Source organism: Phalacrocorax carbo, chromosome 11 (genome assembly GCF_963921805.1).
Source record: "Phalacrocorax carbo chromosome 11, bPhaCar2.1, whole genome shotgun sequence".
NCBI lineage: Eukaryota > Metazoa > Chordata > Aves > Suliformes > Phalacrocoracidae > Phalacrocorax > Phalacrocorax carbo.
In genome coordinates, this window is record NC_087523.1 from 24,024,984 (window position 1) to 24,046,584 (window position 21,601).

Sequence of the window (21,601 nt, forward strand, 5' to 3'; positions counted from 1 at the left end):
AGCCTCACTTCCAGCAGCCTCAAACTGCCCCTGCACAGACAGAGAAGGGACCGCAGAGACTGCTAAACCTCAGGGAAAAGCAGGTCGCTGATTTAGTTTTGGCCACACAGTCTGGGCAGTTATGGGAGAAAAGGCAAGAGCAGAGGTAGAGCAGGGAGCAGGACACAGGCAGGTGGCACAGCCTTCTCCTCCCAGCAAAGCTGCAAATATGAACCACAGAGGGGGATTTCTCCATCGCTTGCAGACACTCTAGCTTTGTTAATCCTCTCGCCCTTGTGCTCCCTGGTGCAAGCCTGCAAGCTGCCTTAATAAAGCAAGACAAAGCATAAAGAAGCCCAGCTGAACTGTGATGTCTCCGTGTCCCTCTACTTTAGCCAGGAATGCTGAACACTACTCCCAGGGGCCCATGCTTGTCCAGAAATATTTCACTGTGCTACCTCGTCCGATTCGCATTTTCCCACGCCCTCTGTCTTAATCTGAGGGCAAGATCAGTATCTAATTAGCCACATAAGCTGCCGTTTCCTACTCCAAAATTGACAGTAAATATTTTTGAAAGAAGAGATGATCAATTGAAGCAGCCCATACTGTGGACATCGAGCCATTAATAACGACGGAGATTCATCATTACAAAACACTCCCCAAAAAAAACAAACAAAAAAATCCCCCACAAAACAAAACAAAAAAACCCATGTTGATCCCCAGCCTGGTACCAGAAACCCCTTTGCAGATTGTACCTGCTTTGGATTTTCGCCTCCTGTGGGGGTAGCCCCCTCGCTCCTCCTCTCGCTCAGTCAAATATTCCCCTGTTTGGTATTTCCGACTTTTTTGTCGTCTCCTTTTCTTCCTTTTGATGTGGCTGTCATCTTCTTCCTCCTCATTGGGCTCCCACAGCTGCCTGGGTGATTCTGCTCTCCAGGGCAGCTCCCGGGTCCTCCTTGTGTAGCAGCTGCTCCTCTCAGACAGAGACCTGTCCCTGGCCCTGCGACTGTGATAGCGTGATGTCCTGTGGGATTTTCGCAGCTTGCGACGTTTCAAGGACGTCTCCTCCTCTTCTTCCTCCTCCTCTTCTTCCTGATCCTCCTCCAGCAACGGTAAAATCTCCTGACAAATGAAATCACACTCTTCCGTCGCACCAGCAGAAGAGCCAGCGATGCTTCCTGCAAGAAAGCGGGATCTCTAGCTGACAAAAAAGCCAACAGTATCTACAAGAAAAACCCTGCAAGGCAGGACAGAAGACAGGCACAAGGCCAACCAAACAAGGAAATGCTCACAGTCCATCCAGGACTCCCACCTGGGTCCCTTGGCACAACTCACCTGACTGACTGCGCGTCCGGCTGCTCAGCACCACTGGAATGAAATCCCGAAAGTTGTTCTTGGGCTTCTTCTCAAGGCAACCTGTGGGGAAAACTAAGCCTTGAGAAAACATGCCACAGACCTGTGCACGCACACCTGCTGGCCTGGGAAGGGCAGCCCAGCATCATGCTGCAGCTCAGTTTTGGATCCCAACCCGCTGCGGGAAGCCACTAGAGCTCCAGAGGCCATTCAGCTTCAGGGGAGCTGCGGTTTGGCCCCACAGGCATCAGGGCGACAGCAACTGCTGCAGCCTGACCCCGCCAGAACACACTGCCATTCACAAGAGTACCTTCCTCGTGGCTGTCCCCGCGGTGTGCCGGGGATGAGAACTCCGCCTTTGCTGGCCTCCTGCGCTTACGCTTTACCCTGAGGCTGTTGTGATCCTTCAGTGATCCCAGGCCGGTTCGGCCCTCTCGCTTGCCGAGTTCACGCAGATTGTCATGGTGTTTTCGCCACTGTGAATGGAGGGGACAGGCTGAAGCTTCAGCTGCCGACTGACTGAGCTGCAGTAGCAAAGCTGAGCCAGAGTAGCAAAGGAGAAGCGACAAAACGCTGTCCCCGACTCATCGCGCTGGTGCACTCCAGTGTTTTTGACACCCCAGATCCATTTTTGCTCTAGATAACCTGCAGACACGGGTACATTAATGCGCTGCCAGGTAATGCCAAAGAGCATGGGTGGAAGGCCCCGTGCACTCAGCTGCCCTCCCCCAGGGCAGCTCCCTCCTCGCCCCCAACCTCACCTGCTGACCTGTGCCATAACCAAGCAGTCCCAGCCCGTCCCACCCACCTTCCGGCCGTGCACACTCCGGCTCCCCGATTTGCTTGGGGACTCCTCGCCATCCTGGGCTTGGCACTTCAGTCTCTTGTGCGCCTGCCTGGTGTCCCCATCATGCTGCCGCTTGGACTTGCAGCGCACGCTGCCCTCTTGCTTGATTTGGCCTGCTCCTTTGAGCTTGACCTCGGCAAAGGCCTGGGGGGCAGTCCCAGCTCGCAGGCAAGTCACAGAAGTAAATGACACGTCACACTCCACTCGCTCCTTCTTGACCCTGCACAGATCCACCTGAGGCACGCACTGGAGGGGCTCTGCGGCCAGCGGCTCCTGGGAGCCTTCGCAGTCCGGCTCCTGGCGTTGACTCTCTGTGGGCACACTGGGCACCTCTGAAATCATTCGCAGGCTCTGCTGTCCAGCTGCAGGCAGATCATGGGACAAATATGCCGCCAACACTTGGTTTTTAGGCTTTGTGTCCAACTGTTTGAGGCTACAGCTCCCCTGGGGAGCCTCAGTCTGTACACCACCCTCTTTAGTGGCATCAGCCTCAAGTTGATCACCCTCTTGACTCTTCTGAGGGTTGTCCAGCTTCCCCTTCCCCGCTTTCACATCCAAAGCGCTGGTCTGAAGAGACGGATCTGCATCCAGTGGGACTGCATTGGCCGGCTCCTCGTAGAGCTTGGGCAAGGCCCGGCAGCTCTTGCTCTTGGCTGCAGCTTCCCGTTCCTGAGGCGGGAGCCTGGGCAGCCCCTCCGGCAGGCTCTGGGCGGCTGTGCTGGACTCCGTGGGCGGCACGCTTGGGAATGTCGGGAGCTCACCTGCACCGGCTGGCTTGCAGGAGCTATTCTGGCTTGGGGGCAGCTGCCCTGCTGTGGAGATGCCAATTGAAAGCAGTGGCGTTTGATGATAAGGGGACCAGCCGAGAGGCAGAAGCTGAGGACTGGAAGGTTTTCCATTCACAGGGCATCGCGGGTACACACTTCCCTGGCCAGGATTCCAGGTGGAGATGTCCTTGGACTGACACAAAGGAGCTCCTGGAGCAACTCTGCCATGAAGAAGTCTCCTGGCAGGATCCTGCTGTCCTTCTGTGCTGACCTGGTTGGCTTTCTTCGTGCAGGGAACCCCAGCGCTGCGAGGCTCTCCCTGATCGATGATAGAAATAGGCTCCTGCTTGGGAAGGTGGCGTGGGTCCCTGCTGAAGCTCACACCGGGGTCCTTGCTGAGCAGCAGCGAGGCAGGCACCGGGTTGGCAACGCCGACGTAGGTGCCGGGAATGGTGCTGATGAGCGTGGTGTTCTTCACCCAGGAGCCCTGCTCGCCGTTGCGCAGGAACTCGGGGAAGATGACTAAGGGAGGGGTGGTGCCGAGACACGAGGTGACGCTGCTGCCCGTAGTCTGGGCCGCGCGCTGGGACTTGGACAGGACCGTGGTGAGAAGCGCTTTGCCGCTGGTGTGCACGGGTGTGAGGATGGGCATAGGAGGCGTTTTGCGTTGACTGGGTGGAGGCAGCTTCTGACGATTGGACTTGGAGGAGAGATCAAGAGGCATCTCGCTGCACTCTGGAGAGAAGACCGTCTCGCGCTCTAGCTGTGGAGGAGACTTCAGAGGAGAGAGTGAAGTGGCAGCCCCCGGTGCGGGCGGCTCGGGAGCTGCCGGGGCTCTGGCGTGCGCACCGGTGCCGGAAGAGGGAGCAGCGCTCCCACATGATGCTGCCAGCGGAGGCTGGCTGGATGAGAGGGAAGGGCCAGCGGTGGACGGGGGACCGCCCTCGGCAGGAGCCTGGGCACCGCTTCCGCCTGAGGGCGAAGGGCAGCTAAGCTGATTCACCTCCACAGACACCACTTTGGCATCTGAAGCCAAGGGTCTGGTGACGGAGAAGGTGTAGGGGTAGGAGCGCAACTCTGGGGAAGCGATAATGCCTGGCAGGCAACGCTCGTGTAGGTAGGAAGGCAGGACGGGGAGGGTGAGTGTGGAGGAGACCCCCAAGGTGGCTGGAAGCGTAGCCACACTGAGCGGCTGTCCGCAGCTGGGTGGTGGGATGTACACCAGCGACTGGCTCGGGCTCAGAACTGCCCCAGCCTGAAAGGACAGGGGCATTTTTTGCATAGCAGGGGCCTGAGACGTGGGAAAGCACACTCTGTTCAAAGTAAAAGTAGCGGGAGTGGAGGCAGAGGTGTTGCAGCTGGAAACAACCACAGACAATGTCCCTTCTGCCAGCACACCTGGCCCTTGTGCTCCAGTGCTTAGGGTGGTTTTCTCCTTCCCAGCAGGCTCGGCCTCTGGAGCCACAGAGCAGGCTGGAGGAGCATCAGCCTGCTTGTCACTGTGAGGATCTGCAGGTGTCCAGGCAGCATCAGCACCACTGCTCTCCTGTTCCGCAGCTCTGGGGGTTGTGGGCTCCTGCCCTCTGCCATCCCCCTGGCTTGCCAGAGGGCCCAGGGCATCATCTTTCACAGTCTTTCCCGTACACTCCGGGTTTGGGTTGGGATCAGGTGGCTGCTCTTCCAGTTTGGGCCCAAGCTTTTCCTCCACCTTGCCATCAGCATCCAGCCCCTGGACACTGCTGCCACCACCGCTGACTGCTGTGAGCTCCACCTGCAAGAAGAAGGGAGAAGGTGCTCCTGAGAGCTGTGCAAGCGGCTCCTAGTGAAGCAGGCAGGACCTTCTCTCTAGCCCCACACAGGACACAGAAGTGGCAAACAGCTCTTGTCGAACTAGAGCGTTGCCTTGCCCTTACTGCACCTAGGTGCGCCCCACTCAAGAAGGAGCCCACAGGACACATTAGGGTAGATGCTCTTGCTTGGCCTGTTCTGTCAGGGAAAGGCCTTCTTGGGCCCAGACACGCACGCAAGGAGCTCACCTTGGAAAGGCTGCTGCTGACGCAAAACTCTTGAGACCCCAAGTGCTGGGAGCTGCTCGTTTTAGACTCCTCATCAGAAAGGGGGGCTCTCCTAGCCGAGGAACAAGATACAACATTATGAAACCCCGAGATACCCTCCCAGCTCCCCACCCCTCCCTGTCCCTGCATGGGACAGCGGAGCAGCTGGCAGCCTGAAGAAGTGTGCCTGCTCCAGGTAGCCAGCTCCTCATCACCACGTTACATGGCAGGTACCAGCCACTGCAGACTGGGGGGGTGAGGAGCGCTGCGGGCCACCGCAGTCCTGCTCCTCCGCAGCTCTGCCCGCTGGATAGCACCTCCTCACACATCAATGCTTACCCTATGGGCCCTACGGGCCTGACCAGGCTTTTTTCCCATGGCCCAATAGCTCTGCGCACCTTCCTTACCCAAGACCATTTTGACCTCCTCGGTCTCACCACGGTCCAGCCCAGCCCTCCCTGACTGCGCTGCACCACAGCCCGGCTCCACACACCCACTCCTGTCCCCTCCATCCCCCTTCTGCCCCACTGCACGTTTCCAGTCCCGTCCTCTCTCAAGCCCCATCCTGCTTGTCTCTTCTTCCACAGGCACCTCCTCGCTCCTGTTCCTCCATCTCCCAGCCATGCTCACACCCTGCCCTGGGACTGCCCAGCCCAGCCCTGCTGCTTCTCTCCAGCCTCAGGTGGAGATCTCCCTCCAGCCCAAAGCTCTTCGGGCTCACACTGCCCAGGACGGGAACAGCGGGTGGCTGCAGCCACCCCGGTGCGCAACATCCTGCTGGCCTGCACGCCTGACCCTTTCTCTTTGGAAAGCAGCTCCCGAGTGGAACGCCTGAATTCAGGACAAGGATGGTGAGCTCCAGGGAAATGGGGCGCACTGAGAAGACAGCTGTCCTTAGGACAGGAGGCAGCGCTCCTGCGTCCAGTGCCCTGCTCTGGGACGCTCCTTGCCCCAGCAGCATTCCCCCAGTGACAATTCTCCGGTATTTAAGGGTCGTTTATACAAGCTACTGGTGCCAGGATAAAATAGCTCACGTTGTTTCTGCTGATGACATGATTTCTTCTGGATTTGCCCCCCTACCTCCCAGGATTTCACAACGAAGGGACAGGCACAAGCTACGGGAGGGAGCTCCCGCCTCGGGCTCCCGCACCCCCAGCACCGGGACCACACTCCGGGCCGCCCCACGACCGCCACAGGCAGCCCCGGCCGATCCTCCGGAGCCCCGGCGACAGCCCGGGCCCTTCGAGGGGCTCCGGCCCTCCCGCCCCCTCGGCGGCGGCTTGGCAGGGCCCTCTCCCGCCCGGCCCCGCGGCCACAGCCGGCCGGAGAGGCCGTCATTACTGCGGGGAGCTCGGAGGGCCGCGGCGCGGCTGAGCGGGCTCGGGGAGCGGCGCCCGGCCGCCCGGAGGCGGCAGGCCCCGGGGCCCAGCCCCGCGCCGGGGCCCAGCCCCGCCCCGCCGGCGTGAGGGGGCCGGCCGGGGGGGCCGGAGCCATCCCGCCGCCGCAGCCCGGTCCCCCGCAGCCCTGCGGCGGGGCGGGCGGGCGCAGCGGAGCGGGGCCGGGGCCGAGTCCCCGCGGGCGGCGGCGGCGGGACGCCAGGGGGCGCCCGAGCGCAGCTGGCTGCCCGCGGCACCGCGGGCGAGCGGCCGGGAGCTGGACAGCGGGGCCCGGCCCGCACGGCCCGGCCCGGCCCCGGCCCGGCCCCCTCCCGCCCTCGGCCACCTGCAGGCTCGGCGGGACCGGACCGGACCTGCCCCGCAGCCGCTGGGCCCAGGCCCTGCCAGCAGCCGCCGGGACGGCCCCGGGGGCTGCCCCGCTTGCGGCGGCGCGGCCTGCCCGCCTCCGGCCCCGGCCCGCGGCGCGGGGGGAGCCCGCGACACCCAGCCGCGGCGGGGCCGGGCAGAGCCCGCCCGGTGCCGCCCGGCCGGCCCTGAGCCGGGAGAGGGCCCGACCGCGGCCAGCCCCGAACTTCAGTGTTTATTGTAAGCCGGGAGCAGCTCCGAGCGCGTTAGGCGAGGCAGAGGGCAGCGCCGTCCCCAGCTCTTATCTGAGGGACGCACAGCGGGCCAGGCGGCTGCTGAGGGCTGAAGATGATCTCTGCCTGCGCTTCTGCCCCGAGCGAGCGCCTGAGCGCTTCCCGGTCCCTCCCGCCCGGCCCTCGGAGGGCTCGCCACCGAAAAGCCTCAACACCCGCAGCGAGGAGCGACGGGCGCGCGCTGCCTTTGAGCCCCTAAAACTTCTCTGGCTACGGCAAGTGCGCTGAGCAGACGTAGTAGCCACAAGGAAGCCACAAACCGATCAGTTTCAAGAACAAGACCCCAGAGCTGCGAGAGTAAAAAGGCGATGCAAAGACACGGGGCGGGCCAGGAACTCGTCTTGATCGATTCTGCCTCCCAGCCACTAATCCTCCCTAATCTCCTATTTGGTGGCATGTCACAACCCTCCCATCTAATCATTTGGTCTACACTAACCCTCCTGTGTCACCGAAAGCTCTTCTTAGCGGCTTGGCTCGCAGTGGGTCAAGCTCCTTCCCTCCCATGGCAGTTAAGAGCGCAGGTCTGGTGAAGCCAATAGCACAGGCAAGCAACCCTCGGCCTCGTCACCCACCAACGCCATGGAGGCAATACAGCTACACACACCCAACGGTTCCTCCGCAGAGACATCCAGAGCACTCTGCTCGCAGGCCCTCCTCGCTGGGGCACAGGAGGTGGGCACCGTCACAGAATGCCACCATTTGACCACACGTCCATCCCCTCCCTGCGGCTCTTTCAAGCCACAGGCCATTTTACACCCTAGTAAAAACAGGCTGAGCCAGCATCAGCTCCCTTCCCGTAGCCTCTCCAGATCCCTAATTCACATTCTCCGCTCTCTTCCTCCATCCCCTACCACGCCGCCCACGCACCTCACCTCTCCTCGTTGAGGCCACACATGCGAATCCGCTCTGTGCTGGTCCAGTTGTGCACCCCGCTATAGAGAGGTGCTGTAGAGATCATGACAGCTGCTCGTCACCGACCGGGACCTGCTGGGGCTCGAGGGGCCGCTCTGCCTACAAAAGAAACACAGAGGATTGGTAACTCTCCCCAGGACACTCACCTTCAACCACACTTCAGAGAGACCCATCTACAGCGTCGCCGCCAGGCAGACGGGGTGCAACGCCTGGAGATGCTACGCATCTGTCTGGAAGAGGGACAGAAGAAACGAGCAGCGCCTTGGGACAGAAGCCACAGTCTGCACATCCTCGTATTAAACAATTTTATTGCCAAAAAGCCTCTGGCTACCCTGAGAGTTTCACACGGACATCTTCACACACACACACATCCCTTGAAAGATTCCTCCACTTTTCTTCTCCCTCCAGAAAAACGTCCAGCACTGTGTAGCGAGCCACAAGACAGAGCTTTACCCAAGACGATGGTCTGTTAAAATGCTAACATCCCCCAAGGCTTCACAGGGCTTTCATAAACCAGCCCGTGGCGGGTTCAAAGGGGAAAGCCTTTTGAACAAGGAGGCAGCTGGGGGACCCCGAAGGGGAGCAGAGGTTTGCCAACAGTGCTGTCAGACGTGCTGACAAGCAATTATCCCCTCACTCTGTCGGGAAGGTGCTGGTATCGAGTGGAGTTACGGCTGGAAAACATGAGGAAATCCAGAGATCCGTGAGCATCCAAGACGCACCGTCGGCGGGGTGGAGCTTTCGAGGGAGAACGTTGCAGCCAATCGTGCAGCGCTGGGTGTTCAAGCATTAAGGCAGCTTTGCTGCTCAAGTCGTATCAGGGAAAAAGCAACGAAGGAAGAGAGGATCTACTCTGCTAACAAGTGGACGCGGCTGAACCAAGCAGGACTGACTGCACAAGGCAGAGAGAGGCCGTCAAAGAGGTTCTTCGTTCAGAGAAACATTAAACACCCAAAGGTAAAGCAGGCACAGGGCCACGGCCACGCTCTTGGTGCAGCGGGTGAGAGTGGGAAGAAGCTGAAAGTGACACATGATCCCAAATCTCTGTCGGTTTTCTTTTCCCTGACAAACTCCTGGCGACACAAGCTCTGAACAGGACAAGAAGCAGCTTGCACCATCCGTTTGTGCTGAAACAGCCGCCAGCAGCTCAAGGGATCGAGTCGTGGAATTGAGTGACTCCTCTGAACGCAGCTGCTGCCAGGGACCCTCACCTCAGCCCTGATGTGCCCGTGGGGATGCTCTGGACAGAAAAGAAGGGCCAGGCACATGGGAGAAATCGAGGCAAGGCACCTTGTTTGCAAAAAAAGAAGCGACGGACGAAGGCACAAGTGAGCCAACAGGCTAAGGAAACCAGAGGTCAGGAGAGGAGGGGAAAACCTGCTCAGAGACACGTGCTGTAAAGTGGAAGAAATACCATATAACGAAGGGGGAGCCGGGCAGACGCTAAAACAGAGAGCAGGGTCATACCCAAAGAGAATGAGAGGTGGCTTGGAGCAGGAAGGGGAGGAGTCTTTTGGTGCTTGGAGAGAAATGCAACATAAAGGAAATAGGGGAACAAACAATCTGCGGGGATTTCACCATCTTAGGCTAAACTGAAAGAAGGGGAGGGGAAAGGTTCTGCCCCTGAGCACAGTGGCAGGACAGATGGTTAGGGAGAAATCAAAAGGAACCTTCTGTGCAACGGGGCACGGGGATGCGTGCGGCTGCACGACGTGGAAAAGAAGTTTGAGACGAGCTGAAGCCTCAAACAAGCACAGATCAGGCATGACCCGAGAATAAGTTGGGCAAGGGAAAAGCGTTAACAGGGTAGTGTGAGGAGCTGGGAGAAACAGCACGCTTTGGGTACTCAAGTAAGAGCTGGTCACCAGAGGAGGCACGACGGCCATGAGACATAGCAACAGAGAGAGACGCTGTTTCATGAATTCTTGGCCTCTATCCTCTACGGACGATGTGGGACACGTGCCAAAGACAGGCATTTCACAGGGAACGAAGAACAGAAGAGAAAAAGAATCAAGATTTCAACCAAGAGAAGGAATAAAACGGGGGGAAAACAGCAGATGTGGCCTCATGCGCAGGCCAGAGCAAAAGAGCAGCATCCTTAAGAAGGCGGACCAGGAAGTTTATCGAGAAATGCAGGGATGAGCAGCCTCCCCATGCAATGCCGCACCAGAAGGAGCAACTGCAGCCTCCCTGGGTCAAGACACACTTTTAGTCAAGTTGACATAAGGAAACCAAGCAAATCTCTCATCTACACTGGTGCAGCTGGAAGCCACTTTAAACGGATGTAATTAAACAAGTAGGAACCCCTTGGAGAACACAACTAGGGCATGGTTTCACATGCCTGTCTTCGAGTAGAAGAAGCTTTTGAAGAAACTGTTGAAGCCCTTCTCTCCCCTCACACCTTCAGTCATGTCATCAAAACTGTGCGGTGTCTGGGTAAACTTGACCAGGGAGTTGATCTTGGTTTAAAACCTTTCCTCACCCCCACCCCCGGCTGGACTGGTTTTAACCCATACTAGCTCCTAGACAAGGTTCACCAAGAGGGAGAGAGGGCACAGGCTGGCGCAGAATCTGCTTAATCTGCTACGTCTGCCAAAGGAAGTGTGTATGAAACCACAGTCTTATTTTGATTTAGGTAAATAGGTGCCCAGCCAATTCTAGTGGACTCCAAAGAAAACTAGTTTAGAACAAAATAAGAACATCAACACAGCATTTTGTGCAAAGAAGCTCATCGTGTGATATTAAAGCTCTTTCACCGCTCAAAACAAAATGTGCTCTAAGAATTGCGAACAAGAAAGGTGCCGAACGTGCTCACCTCCAACAACAAGCCCTCGGGGGGATTTTCAGCGAAACTATCGTGGTGAATTAAAAGCAAGGGGGTTTTTGTTCATTAAGACAAAACCTCTCCTCGTTTTGCAAAAGGAGAGGATGCTACTCCGCAAACCAGTCTCTTCCAGGCTCCAGAAAAAGCAAAGCAGATGTTTTCCTCGTAGCAAAAGCACACTTTACTCAGGTTAGCGATGACTTAGCTGCATGTGGAAGTTCCCTTGGATTAAGTCAAGAAATACCTTCTTCTGAAAAACCGCTACCCAGCCAATGGAAACAAGTTTCCCGAGATGAAATTTTTTGGGAATTGGTATTTTCTAATAAGTATCTCTAGACAAATCCTCCCTGCACTAAAACCCCAACAGCACCAAGACAACCAGAGTTTCAACACAGGCCGAGCTGAGGATGCCAGGACAGGCTGCCATTGCCTTCACCGACCAGCTGAAGAGAATTAAGCCCACATAATCTCCGTGCTGACCCCTCTTAAAATCCTGCCTGCTCCCCAGCTCTTGAGGATCCTAACTCGAGCTGACGGAGGTAAGGCTTCCTCATTAAGTTTTCTGCTGCAATGCTGCCCCTCACACTCGCACCGCCCACCCCAACATTAATGCGGCAGAGGGGTGCAGGAGTTGCAAAGCGGAGTTGCAAGCTCTCCGTCCCGCCCCCCCCTAAAAAACAGTCCTTCCTCAGCCGGATCAGCATCCTGACCTGACTCAACACTCAGCTTCTCGAGCGCTTGTGTTGGCAACTCCTCTGGGCTGCCGCTGAACTTCCAGCCACAGGTAGCAAAGAGTTTGGTTTTTACCAGAGGGTTTGGTACCGCCGGTGTTTGCCCTTACAGATGTCACGTCTATGTTGCCACCTGGTCTAACCCACTTTCGTACTGCTTTGATCAGGTCAGCCAGCGCCACGATCTCCTACCTCGGTGGCCGCTGGGGTGAACCCAGACCCACAGGTACAGAAAGGGACTCCTCACAGAGACAACCTGTGCCCACCACTTCTTCATGGCACGGATACGTTCTGCTTTAGGACTGCACTGCCTTGACCCTGCCATAAGCTCTTCATGCATTTTCCTGCTCCGTACATTTCCGAGGACTAAAATAGTTTGGATCTCAAGACGCTGACCTTTCCTCCGCCCCGTCCCAGCACCAGCACGTGAGCTGCACGCCAACAGATCGCCACCGTCGCAGCTGTGCCCTGCTTAAGGAAGGCACGAGATGACGGGTACTGAAATGCCTGCAGCCAGTCTCCTGAACTCCCCCAGCACAAGGCTTCCCTCCGTTGGGGCTCAGGGCAGGCGTATCCCCCCTTGATGCAGGAAGGAGAGCGCCGCACAACGGCGTCGAGCGAAGGCCCGACGAGCGGCGACGTGCACCATCGCCAGCAGCCAGGTTCAGACGATGGCACGAGCTCCCCCGGGGCGAACAGCGGCTTCGCCCTTTCCCCACTGCAGGAGTGGCAGCCGCAAGGCTGAGGGCCAGCTCCGGAGATCCCGCCATGGATCACGGCAGTAGGAACTGGTGGCAGGCAAAGCGATACACTCGCGTGGGCTCCGGGTCCTTTCCGGATGCCAGCGGTGCCTCCTTTCGCGCTGGCGGTGCTCTTGGGTGCTGCGTTAAGTGGGCCAGCGGTGCAGAGGAAGGAAAGGGAGACTTTCCAGCCTTCAGGTATCAGAAAGGAGAAAGCCCAACACATCCCTCTGCAGCAAGAGATCGGGAAAAGGCGGTTGCTCGCCTTTCCAAGGTGCTGTACGGCTCCTTTGGCCAGGGGGCACTGTGGAAGGCCGGGAGGGATGCACTTTGACCCTGGAAACACACCCGCAGGAGATACCTTTGTAACATTCATTCCCAGAGAGCAGCGAAACCTCGAAGGCAGGGGTGGTTTTTTTTCCCTGGAGGGCTACAAAATATAAAACTATGTTGGATGCTGGAAACCCAAGCGGGACTTGGAGCGCATCGCCTGCAAGCCGGCTGCTTCGCCGGGAGTGAAAGCAAGGCAATAAAGGCGGCACGTGCCCCTGCGGCTCTCCAGCAGGGCTCAGGCGGGCCAGAGGGAAACGGTCTGCGTCGGCAGGAGCGGTCTCCTTCACTTGCGATAGTTCATTCACTTTGGCAATCTTCGTTGCCATTAGTAACACAGGCAAGAAATTATATTTGTTTTTATATGTGACTGTTGGGCGTCCATTTGAGGTACAGAGGTCCAATGGGAGAGAGGTGCCAGTCCTGAGAGTTGCCTGAGATGCCTTTGAGGGATTCAGCTCTGAGCATTGCTTCAGAAAACCCTTTAAAGCAAACTGCTTGCAAAAAAATAAAAATTAAACTAAAAAAAATCATGACAGTCCTCTCACAGGACTCCCTACGGACATGATGCACAGCCAGGGAAAATTTTAAACAAAAAAAACTGAAAAAAGGAAACAGTTTATCTTTTATCATGCTACCGCTCACGCAGAAGTCGGAAACCATAGCAGAATTGACCAGGAACAACCAGTGTGGAAGAAAATCCAGCAGGGACAGGCCCAGCCACCTCCGCCGTGTGTCTCGGCGGGAGCCGGTGCCAGGCGCAGGGTCCAGCCCGCGGCCCGTGCAGCCGCCCCAAGCCCAGTTTGGATTTCCCACTGGCTGCACAGCAGCCCCGACTGCTGCGGAGCTGAGCCAGGCTTTGCCTACACGCATTTGCTTAAGCTGATTTAAAGACACAGTAACACTGCAAGTAATTATAGATACTCGGTGCGATGAATTGGAAATAAAAAAAGAGAAAATCCATCCCCATTTTTTTAAAAAAGAAAAAAAAGTTTGCTGCACATTCGGCAGCCCTTTAATAAGTCCCAGCTGCTGGCGACTGGTGTCACTGAGCCCCTGCTCACTTGAGACAGCCAGGCTGTCCAGAGCAAAAGCCCACTGTCGCATGGGTTTAAGGACTGACAAAAGGAGAGCTGCTAAGGGAGGATCACGTTAAAAAATTCTCTAATCTGAGAAGGCGCGCATCGTCCGAAATATGGCAACCAAGCGCAGCCTCTCGTCCCCAGGAGACAAGCGGGCATGCCGGAGCCCGGAGATCCCGAGGGCAGCTCCGTTCTGAAGGCCAAACCACGCCAGAGTCCGGCCTCCGAAACCCTCCCAGAAACGTGTCTCCGGACCCAGGTGACAGCCACAGAGCCGGCACCGAGAGCCTCCAGCGCTGCTCCGACACTCGGACCAGCTAAACCCAGAGGCTGGCGGCAAAAAAGGCAGGGTGGGGAAGGGATGGCTGATGCAGACATGGCCAAAAAGATGCAGACAAGCCGCACAAGGTGAGGGATGCAGCGGCCCTTCCTTCACACAGATCCACCCCCTGCTCTGGCCAGGACGATGGTGCTGGAGAGCGGATGCTCTGGAAGGAGGAGAAACTTGCTGCCTCTTTATTTTAGCCCGGGAGACCTTTTCCCCGGTGCTTTTTGGAACCAGCTTCGCCCACGCTCGGGCGAAGGCACTGATGCTGCTCACCGAGGGGCCAGTGACGAACCTCCCGGGGACCCCCGCTCCATCCGAGGCACTTTGGTTCCCCCTGAAGCGAGGGCAGCGGGAAGCGCCTCCTGCCCGCTCCTGCCACTGCCCCACCATCGCCCTGGTCACGGGTAGGGGCCCCGGTCGCCCCCCACGGCACCCATCCAGGGCTCGCGGGGCGGCGGGCAGCGACACGGCCCCGGCCCGCACCCACCGTGACGACCCGGGGCCGGCCCCACCGGGAGGCTTCCCCTGCCCGCGGCACGTCCCGCGCCCCACGGCCCCCACGGCGCGGCCGGAGCCCCGCGGGGCGGAGCGGGGCGGGGCGTGGCGGGCAAGGCCCCCACCCGGGACACGCCGGCCCCCGCGGCCGCTCCGCCCTGGCGCCCCCGCAAGCGCGGCCGGGGGCTCCCGCAGCCCCCACCGCCGGCCCCGGCTCAACAGCTGCCCCCGGGGCCGCTCCCGCGGCGGAGCGCGGCGCCGCCGCAGCCCGTCCCGCAGCCCCGGTGGCCGCGGCCGGGCCCCCGCCTTGCCGCACCGGGGCAGCCCCGAACATGGAGGTGGCGGCGGCGGCGGCGGCGCTGCCCCCGGGGAGGGCTCTTCCGCCATCGCCCGGCGCCCGGCCGGCCGGCACCCGGAGCTGCTACCGGCGGGGCCGGCCCCGGGCACGGCGGCGGCCGGGGCGGGCTCGGGCCACGCCGCCGAACTCCGCGAGCTCCCGCCGCCGTCCCGCCGCCGCCGGCCGCCGCCCCGCGATCGCAGCGCTGCCGCCCCGGCGCCCGCCCCCGCCCCGCCCCGCCGCGGCGCCCCGGGACCCCCCGCACCGCCCCGGGAGCGGCAGGTGCCGCCGGTGCCGCCGCGAAAGGCAGGGCAGCGGCACGCCGCGCCGTCGCGGGGCAGGGAGCGGAGCGGAGCCCGCCGCCGCCCGCCCGTTACCCTCGGCCCGGCGCTGTCAGTGCCCGCCGGCCCCGCCGCTGTCCCGCCGCAGGACGTTGCCCGGCCCCCCCCCACCCCCCACCCCGCGCCGCCACCACCCCCGGGGGGTGTCCCGGGACCGTTTCCATGGAGACTCCCGGCCGGCCGGGCGGGGGGGGGGCGGGCGGACGGGAACGGGCGGCCCGACCCCCCTCCTCAGCCCCCCCCCGGCCCCGGCGGTGGGTGCGGGGCCGCGCGGGCCCGGGGTGCCCGGGCAGCGGGGGCCGGGCGTCGGGGCGTCGGGGCGGGGGGGGGTGGGGGGGGTGGGGGGGGGCGGGCGACCGGACACGCACCTGCTTCCCGAGCCGTGTGAGCGGCGGGGGGCGGCGGGCCGAGGCGGGCCCCTGCCCGAGGCGGACGGGTCGGACACCGGGCGCTGCGAGCGGCGGTTCGGCGGCGGCGGCGGCGGCGGCGGAGACACTGGCAGCGGCAGCCGGAGTGTGAGGGCGAGAGCGAGCCGCCGCCGCGGGGGCCGACGGGAGCTGTAGTCCGGCAGCCGCGGCCGCCCGCCCGCCGCGCCGCCCCGCGGACTGCGGCTCCCGGCGTGCCGTGCGGGCAGCCCTGCCCGCCGGGGGGGCTGCGCGGAGCCGGCCGAGTCCGGAGAGGGAACGGGCGGAGAGGGAACGGGCGGGGAGGGAGGGAGGGAGGGAGCGAGCGAGGGAAGGAGGGGGCTCCGGGCGCGGGGGGAGGCCGCTCCCGCCCGGGGAGGGGCCGCACCGCTCCGTACCTCCGGGCGGCGCGGCGCGGCGCGGCGCGGCGCGGCGCGGGGGGAGCCCCACGCACACACACACACACACACACACACCACACGCCCGACCCCGCGCCGGGGCACCGGCGCCCGCACCGGGGAGCGGCGCTCGTTCCGCACCGGGGGGAGGAGGAGGATGGAGGAGGAGGAGGAGGATGGAGGAGGCGGGCGCTTGCTCCACGCCCGGGCAGCGGCTGGGCGCCCGGCGGCGCTGGACGGGCAGCGCCGGGAGGGAGCGAGCGGCGCCCGCAGCCCCGGTGCCCGCCGCCGGGACGGCGGAGGTGGGCGCGGAGCCCCCGCCGCGGCGGCTATGGCGCTGGGTGTCCCCCACCCCCCACCCCGCCGCCCACCCCGGGCCCGGTGCCCCGCCGGGCGGGCAGCGCTGCGGGGCGGGGGCGGCCCCGGCCCCGGGCGGGGATCGAGGCGCCTCCCCCGCGCCATGCGGGGCACCGAGCGGCTCCGCACGACGCGGCGGCTCCAAGTTTCTCACCGGCCCCCGCCCGAGGCACCGGGGCCCGCAGGCCCGGCGGCCGCCGCACCCCACCGCGGGGACCGACGCGGGGCGGCCCCGGCGGTGCCCGGCCGCGCCCCCGGCCTGCTCCGGCCCGGCCGCCTCGCCGGGCCCGCACCGGATCGCCCCGCACCGCACCGCCCCGGCGACTGACAGCTTCGCTCGGCCCGGGGCCGCGCCGCCCCCGGCTCCCGCACGGGCCTCGGGGACCGGCGGCCCCGCAGCGCCCTGGCGCGGCCCCGCTCCGCCGGCACCCGCCGCCCTGTCCCCGCCTGTCCCCCCGGTCCCTGCCACGCCGCCCTGGGCCGTGCTCCGGCTGCCCGGCCCTGCGCAGGCACCGCCCCGCTGCCCTCTCCTCTGCCCCGCTGCCTGCACGGGTAGCGCTGCCTGCGCCCGGCCCCGCACCTCAGCCCCGCACCCACGCTCCGCACCTCGGCCCCGCACCTCCGCTCCGGCCCCGCGCCCCTGCCCCACACCTCCGCCCCGCAGCCGGCCCCGCACCCCGGTTGCCCCATCCGACGACTCCGGCCTGGCCGGTCCTTCCCCGGTCCCCCGCGCACCGCGGGGGGGAGGGGGTGGGGCGGAGGGGGGGGGTCCTCGTTTCTGCACAGTACGTACGGGCAGGGAGGAGGGGAGGGTTGAATCCTGCCGTCCCCACCCCCCGAGCCCGTGGTGCGGGGTCTGCGCGGGGACACACGCGGGCCGTGCAGCACCGGTTGTCCCAGGGCTGCGGGAGCCCCCGGGCGGGGCAGGGCCCGTCCTTCCGGGGACGAGCGAGGGGTCGCGCTGTCAACGCACGGGGACTGGGGGAGGCAGCGGCGGCTCCGCGCTCCGGTGCCGGAGGCTGCGGTGGGCGTTCGGGACCGAGGTGGGGCAGCTCCGCGCTTGGGCCCCGGTAGGGCTGCGGGGTGCTGGGGCGTCAGGGTGGGTTGGGATGGGGGGCCACGCTGCTCCTGCACCGCGGCCCCCCGGGCCTGTCGCGAGGGCCGCAGGGGCTGGCCAGGTCCCGCCCCCGTGCCCGTGGGGTCCCGGCTGCTCTGAGTCCCGGCAGCGTGGTGCTGCTCCAGGGAATGCCCCTGGAACCCACCGCTCCGCTCCTGCGCCCGTCATCTCCCCCAGGTTCGGCCTGTCCGACAGCGAAGTCTCAGCTCAGCACGTGTGGTGTCCAGGGCCCTCCAAGAGCTGGGCTTATCCCACAGGGCACAGGCAACCGTGGGGTCCCCCCAGCTGGCACTTCTCGGGTGGCACCACACCCTGGTGTCACCTGCCGCTGCCGGGAGCACCCTCCGCGGCCGCAGCACCAAACCTTCCCTCTGCCTGCGAAGGGGAAAACATGCCTTGCAGAGAGACCGAGCTCTTTTTCTTGCCAGAAAGGCCGCAGCAGCCTCGGGCAGGAGACGGCGCGTTGCCCCTTTGGGGATGCGGACGCGCTCTGGGAGCGGTTCAGGGCATGGGTCCGCAAGGGGATGGTGCTGAGCGTGCAGGGCGTGCGGGTTGGGGCAAGGTCTGGTGAAATGCAAGGGTCTGCCAGCGCTAGGGGAAGGCAGGGAGCAAGGGCTAAGCCAAGAAAGGCTGGGAGGGAGGAAATTCTTCCTGCAGAGGGGAATTACTTGCTTTCTCCCCCGTTACATCTGTACCTTCTCCTACCTGTTGCCTGTGGCCGGGCTGTGGGCAGAGAAGGTGCTCAGAGAGGCGTTTTGGAGGCTGGGTGGATGGTTAGGAAGCTGGGCTGGCACAGCCTGCAACAGGCAGGCGGCCGGCCCTGGGTTTATAAGGACCTACCTTATTTGCATCCTGGTGCAATTAAAAACAGACGGTTTGAGTAATGGCCTCATCCTGCAGCTGGCCTCGCCCCATCCCTGCAGGAATTGCACTCGGGGATGCATGGTGCCAGCCGGGAGGGCTCTGCATCCCACCATCACGTCCTTTAATGCCACTCTGCTCCTTCCGGCTCGAATGAGACCCTGCTAACAATTTAACATCTTCAGGAAGGGGCAACCTGCACCCAGGGGATGGTGCTGAAAAATTCTGTGGCTCTCATGTCAGCCTTCCGGGGAAACGGGAGAGTCTGGGGAATAAGGAGCATCCCTCATCAAGGAGTGTGGTTGATCAGACACCCATCAGGGGCTGACTGGCAGGAAGGCCAACGTGAATTACCTAGCGATATGCACTGCAAAAATGCAATCAGGAAGACCCACCAGTAATCCCTCAACAGAAAAAAAAAGCCAGGCTGCCTGCTGCGGGTGGAGCTGGAGGCTCGTTTGAACTCGCCTCCATCTCGGGGACACATCCCCCAGGAGCCCGCCCGGCCACGGGAAGTGGTGGGCAGCCCGGGGCTGCTGCCTTGCCTCAGCGTTTCCTCCGCGCTGCCTGCCCAGGCAGCAGGACTCCTGCCAAACTCCATGGGTCCGATGGCACTCGAGAGCTGTCCGAGTGCTCAGGGTGGTCCCCGGACACAAGGGCTGTGTGTCCTCTGCCCACCGCCGTCCCGTGAGCTGTCGGGGCTCGAGCACTCAGCTCTGACCTGGCCTGCAGCCGATGTTGCTGCTGCTTTTGCTGTTATTGCTTCATTTTGTTCCTTTTTTATTATTTATTTCACCCCTTCCCTCTGGTTTTTGGGCAGGATCCGCATTACTCCCCCCTTCCCAAGCCACAAACAGAATTGCCTTGGTGAACGCACCCAGCCCAGCACTGGCCGCAGCAACACCACTGGCACATGGCACACTCCGCTCGCCGCCAGGCCGTGGGTGGGCATCCCTCAAACCCTGCTCGGGACTGTTTCAGTCTCTCTGCCCATCCCTGAGCAGCTCTCCACCTCTCCAGCCGGGCTGGTGGGCCAGGAGATGCAAACGCATCTCTCCAGCTCAGCGGGGCACCCCGGAGCCTTCTCCTCCCGCAAGGGTGGTGGCAGCTGCTGGCGGTGGGGGTGGCTTGTTGCTCCCGGTGCCAGGAGAAGAGTGATGGGGGTGGTGCTTGCCATGATGCCATGTCCAGCTGTCCACCCCACGACCTTCTTGTCTCCAGGCTGGTCCTGCATTGGACATCCCAGCTCCAGAGCTCTGGGCATTGCTGGGGAGGTGGAGTTGTGGCCAAGGAACCAGCCCTGAGGCCAGGGGCGGTTTCCCTTTAGCACAGATGGGGTCCATTGCCACGGGGTCTGGTGGTCTCTGGGTTTCTTGGGATCTTCCTTCTGCTCGAAGGAGCCTGTGTGCTGCTCTGTCCGTGGTGGACAGACAGCTCAGCTGGGTTTTACCGATGGAGCAACACCGATGAGAGGTGTCACCTCTAACTACAGACCTGGTCTTCCCGCTTTCCATGGGCCATCCGCGCTCCAACGACAAACACTTCTGCAGCACGTTTGAAGGTGCAGCTGAAAGATGACAACTTCGCCGGAGCAGCCGCCTTCCCTGCCTGCCTGCTCATGCCTGGGGGACAGAGGCGGGGGGCAGGAAGGCCACGTGTCCTGCTGGGGATGCGATGGGCCAGGCTGCTGCCCACTGTTGTGCTGTGCCTCTTCCTCTTCCCCCAGCTCCCCAAAGGGGCTTGCAGTGGGAACTAAGGAGGGACGTGCGGTGGAGTCCCACCTCCCACGTGAGAAGCTGCATCTCTTCGTTACGAGCTCGGAGACTGATATTTTGAACCCAGCCACTGGGGCAAAGCAGTGCTGCTTCTGCATTGGGAAGGGGTTTCATTGCTTTAGGCTTTGGGTTGCTTTACCTTGGACCTTCTGTGGGCACCACGAGGAGCTCAGGGCTGGCCCCTTCCTCCCCACATGCTCCAGAGGGCTTTTTTGGGACTCGCCTCCATGATGGCTGGAGAAGCGTGGAGAAATGAGGCATCGCCGCCGGTGAGCGGTGCAGCCGGGAGTCATCAGTCCATGCGCAGCATCCCCAGGAGAAGCCCTGGGCTGGGAGGGCACCACTGACGGGCAAGATTTTGGGATCAGGGGGATAAGGTGGGGAGGGACCGTGCTGTGCCTGGGAGCAGAGGGAAGACCTGGCAGCTTGGGCAAGGGCAGGCAGGGCAAAGGGATGGAGGGGAGAAGGATGCAGTGGGTGAGCAGAGCTTGGGGTGCCTGGGGAGACCCAGAAAACAGGTGAGGACCCCAGCGTGGCTAGCAGGGGCGGGAGGGGTGCCCGCAGGAGCCCTGTCTCCCCTCCAGCCCCTTTCTGAGGACCGCGCGGCAGGAGGGTCCGGAGGACGGCTTGCTGCGGGCAGAGCTGGGCCTGCCCCTGTTCCCCTGCTGCCCCGGGGCTGCCGCACTGGACCTCCGGCTCCTTTATGGCCCGTCCTCCAGCCCCGAGCCCCCCAGGTCCAGCTTTGGGAGCTGCTGAGGGCTCTTAATTGTAACCGGAGACAAAGAGAGCCAGTCTTTGACCACAGCGCTGACAGCCCATGCCTGGAGACGGTGAAAGCACTGCCGGCAGCCCCAGGGATGGCCAGGCTGTGCGGGGGCCTGTGGCCCCCCAGGAGCTGAAGGCTGGAGCAGCCACCGATGCCCAGCCACAGGCATCGGCCCCCAGCTCCCGGTTGCAGCTCCCCACCGCCGAGCCGCAGCGGCGAGGGCAGCCACACTCCGCGCGGGGACGCGGGGAGGACCCGGCTGCCGCAGCTCGTGCGAGTGAGCAAAACCCGCGGAGGCTCTGGGCTGGCCTTGGGCTGGGGCAGGACGTGGGCAGCCGGAGGAAGGTCCGGCAGGGAGCGGAGGCAGTGGAGCGGGGAGCGCAGAGGGGGCCGAGGCAGGGAGGGGTGGTGGCGTGGGCTGAGCCAGCCCCGCGTCTCCTGCAGGCGAGGAGCAAGGAGCGGGCGCGAGTGTGTCCCAGCGGCGCTTCCGTGCTTCTTGCTCCTTGTCTTTGCAGCTCGGGCTTGCTCTTAATCAGGATTTCGCTGTGTGCGGAACGAATGACTGCGACCTCTGCGGTAGCTGCGTTTAAATGAAAGCTGCTTTTGTAGCACCGGCCAGGATACACGTACCATGCAGCCGCCTGCCATGAGGACATCTGTCTGAACAGCCCCCGCTCGCCCCCCCGGCTTTGCCTCAAGCCTCTCCCTCGGGGACCCTCATTCCTCCCCCCCAGGACATTTTTGGTTCTGTGGTTCTGCTGGGGCCCA

The 21,601-nt window shown here is 62.5% G+C and overlaps 2 protein-coding genes across 2 annotated transcripts in view; one reads left to right on the top strand and one right to left on the bottom strand.

The window, feature by feature from the left end:
• The window catches only part of BCORL1 (BCL6 corepressor like 1), a 28,735-nt gene extending 13,046 nt beyond the window's left edge, over positions 1-15,689 (bottom strand). Inside the window, exons 1-7 of the mRNA XM_064463521.1 lie at positions 15,524-15,689; positions 7,908-8,046; positions 4,983-5,073; positions 2,141-4,717; positions 1,643-1,808; positions 1,315-1,395; positions 735-1,157 (exon numbers count right to left, since the gene is read on the bottom strand). Coding sequence (XP_064319591.1) covers positions 735-1,157; positions 1,315-1,395; positions 1,643-1,808; positions 2,141-4,717; positions 4,983-5,073; positions 7,908-7,993 — 3,424 coding nt within the window. The 5' untranslated portion in view covers positions 7,994-8,046; positions 15,524-15,689. The remainder of the gene's footprint in view (positions 1-734; positions 1,158-1,314; positions 1,396-1,642; positions 1,809-2,140; positions 4,718-4,982; positions 5,074-7,907; positions 8,047-15,523) is intronic.
• Positions 6,700-21,601, top strand: part of ZDHHC9 (zinc finger DHHC-type palmitoyltransferase 9) — a 40,551-nt gene continuing 25,649 nt past the window's right edge. The window contains exon 1 of the mRNA XM_064463520.1: positions 6,700-6,704. The gene's annotated coding sequence lies outside the window, so the exon portion shown is untranslated. The remainder of the gene's footprint in view (positions 6,705-21,601) is intronic.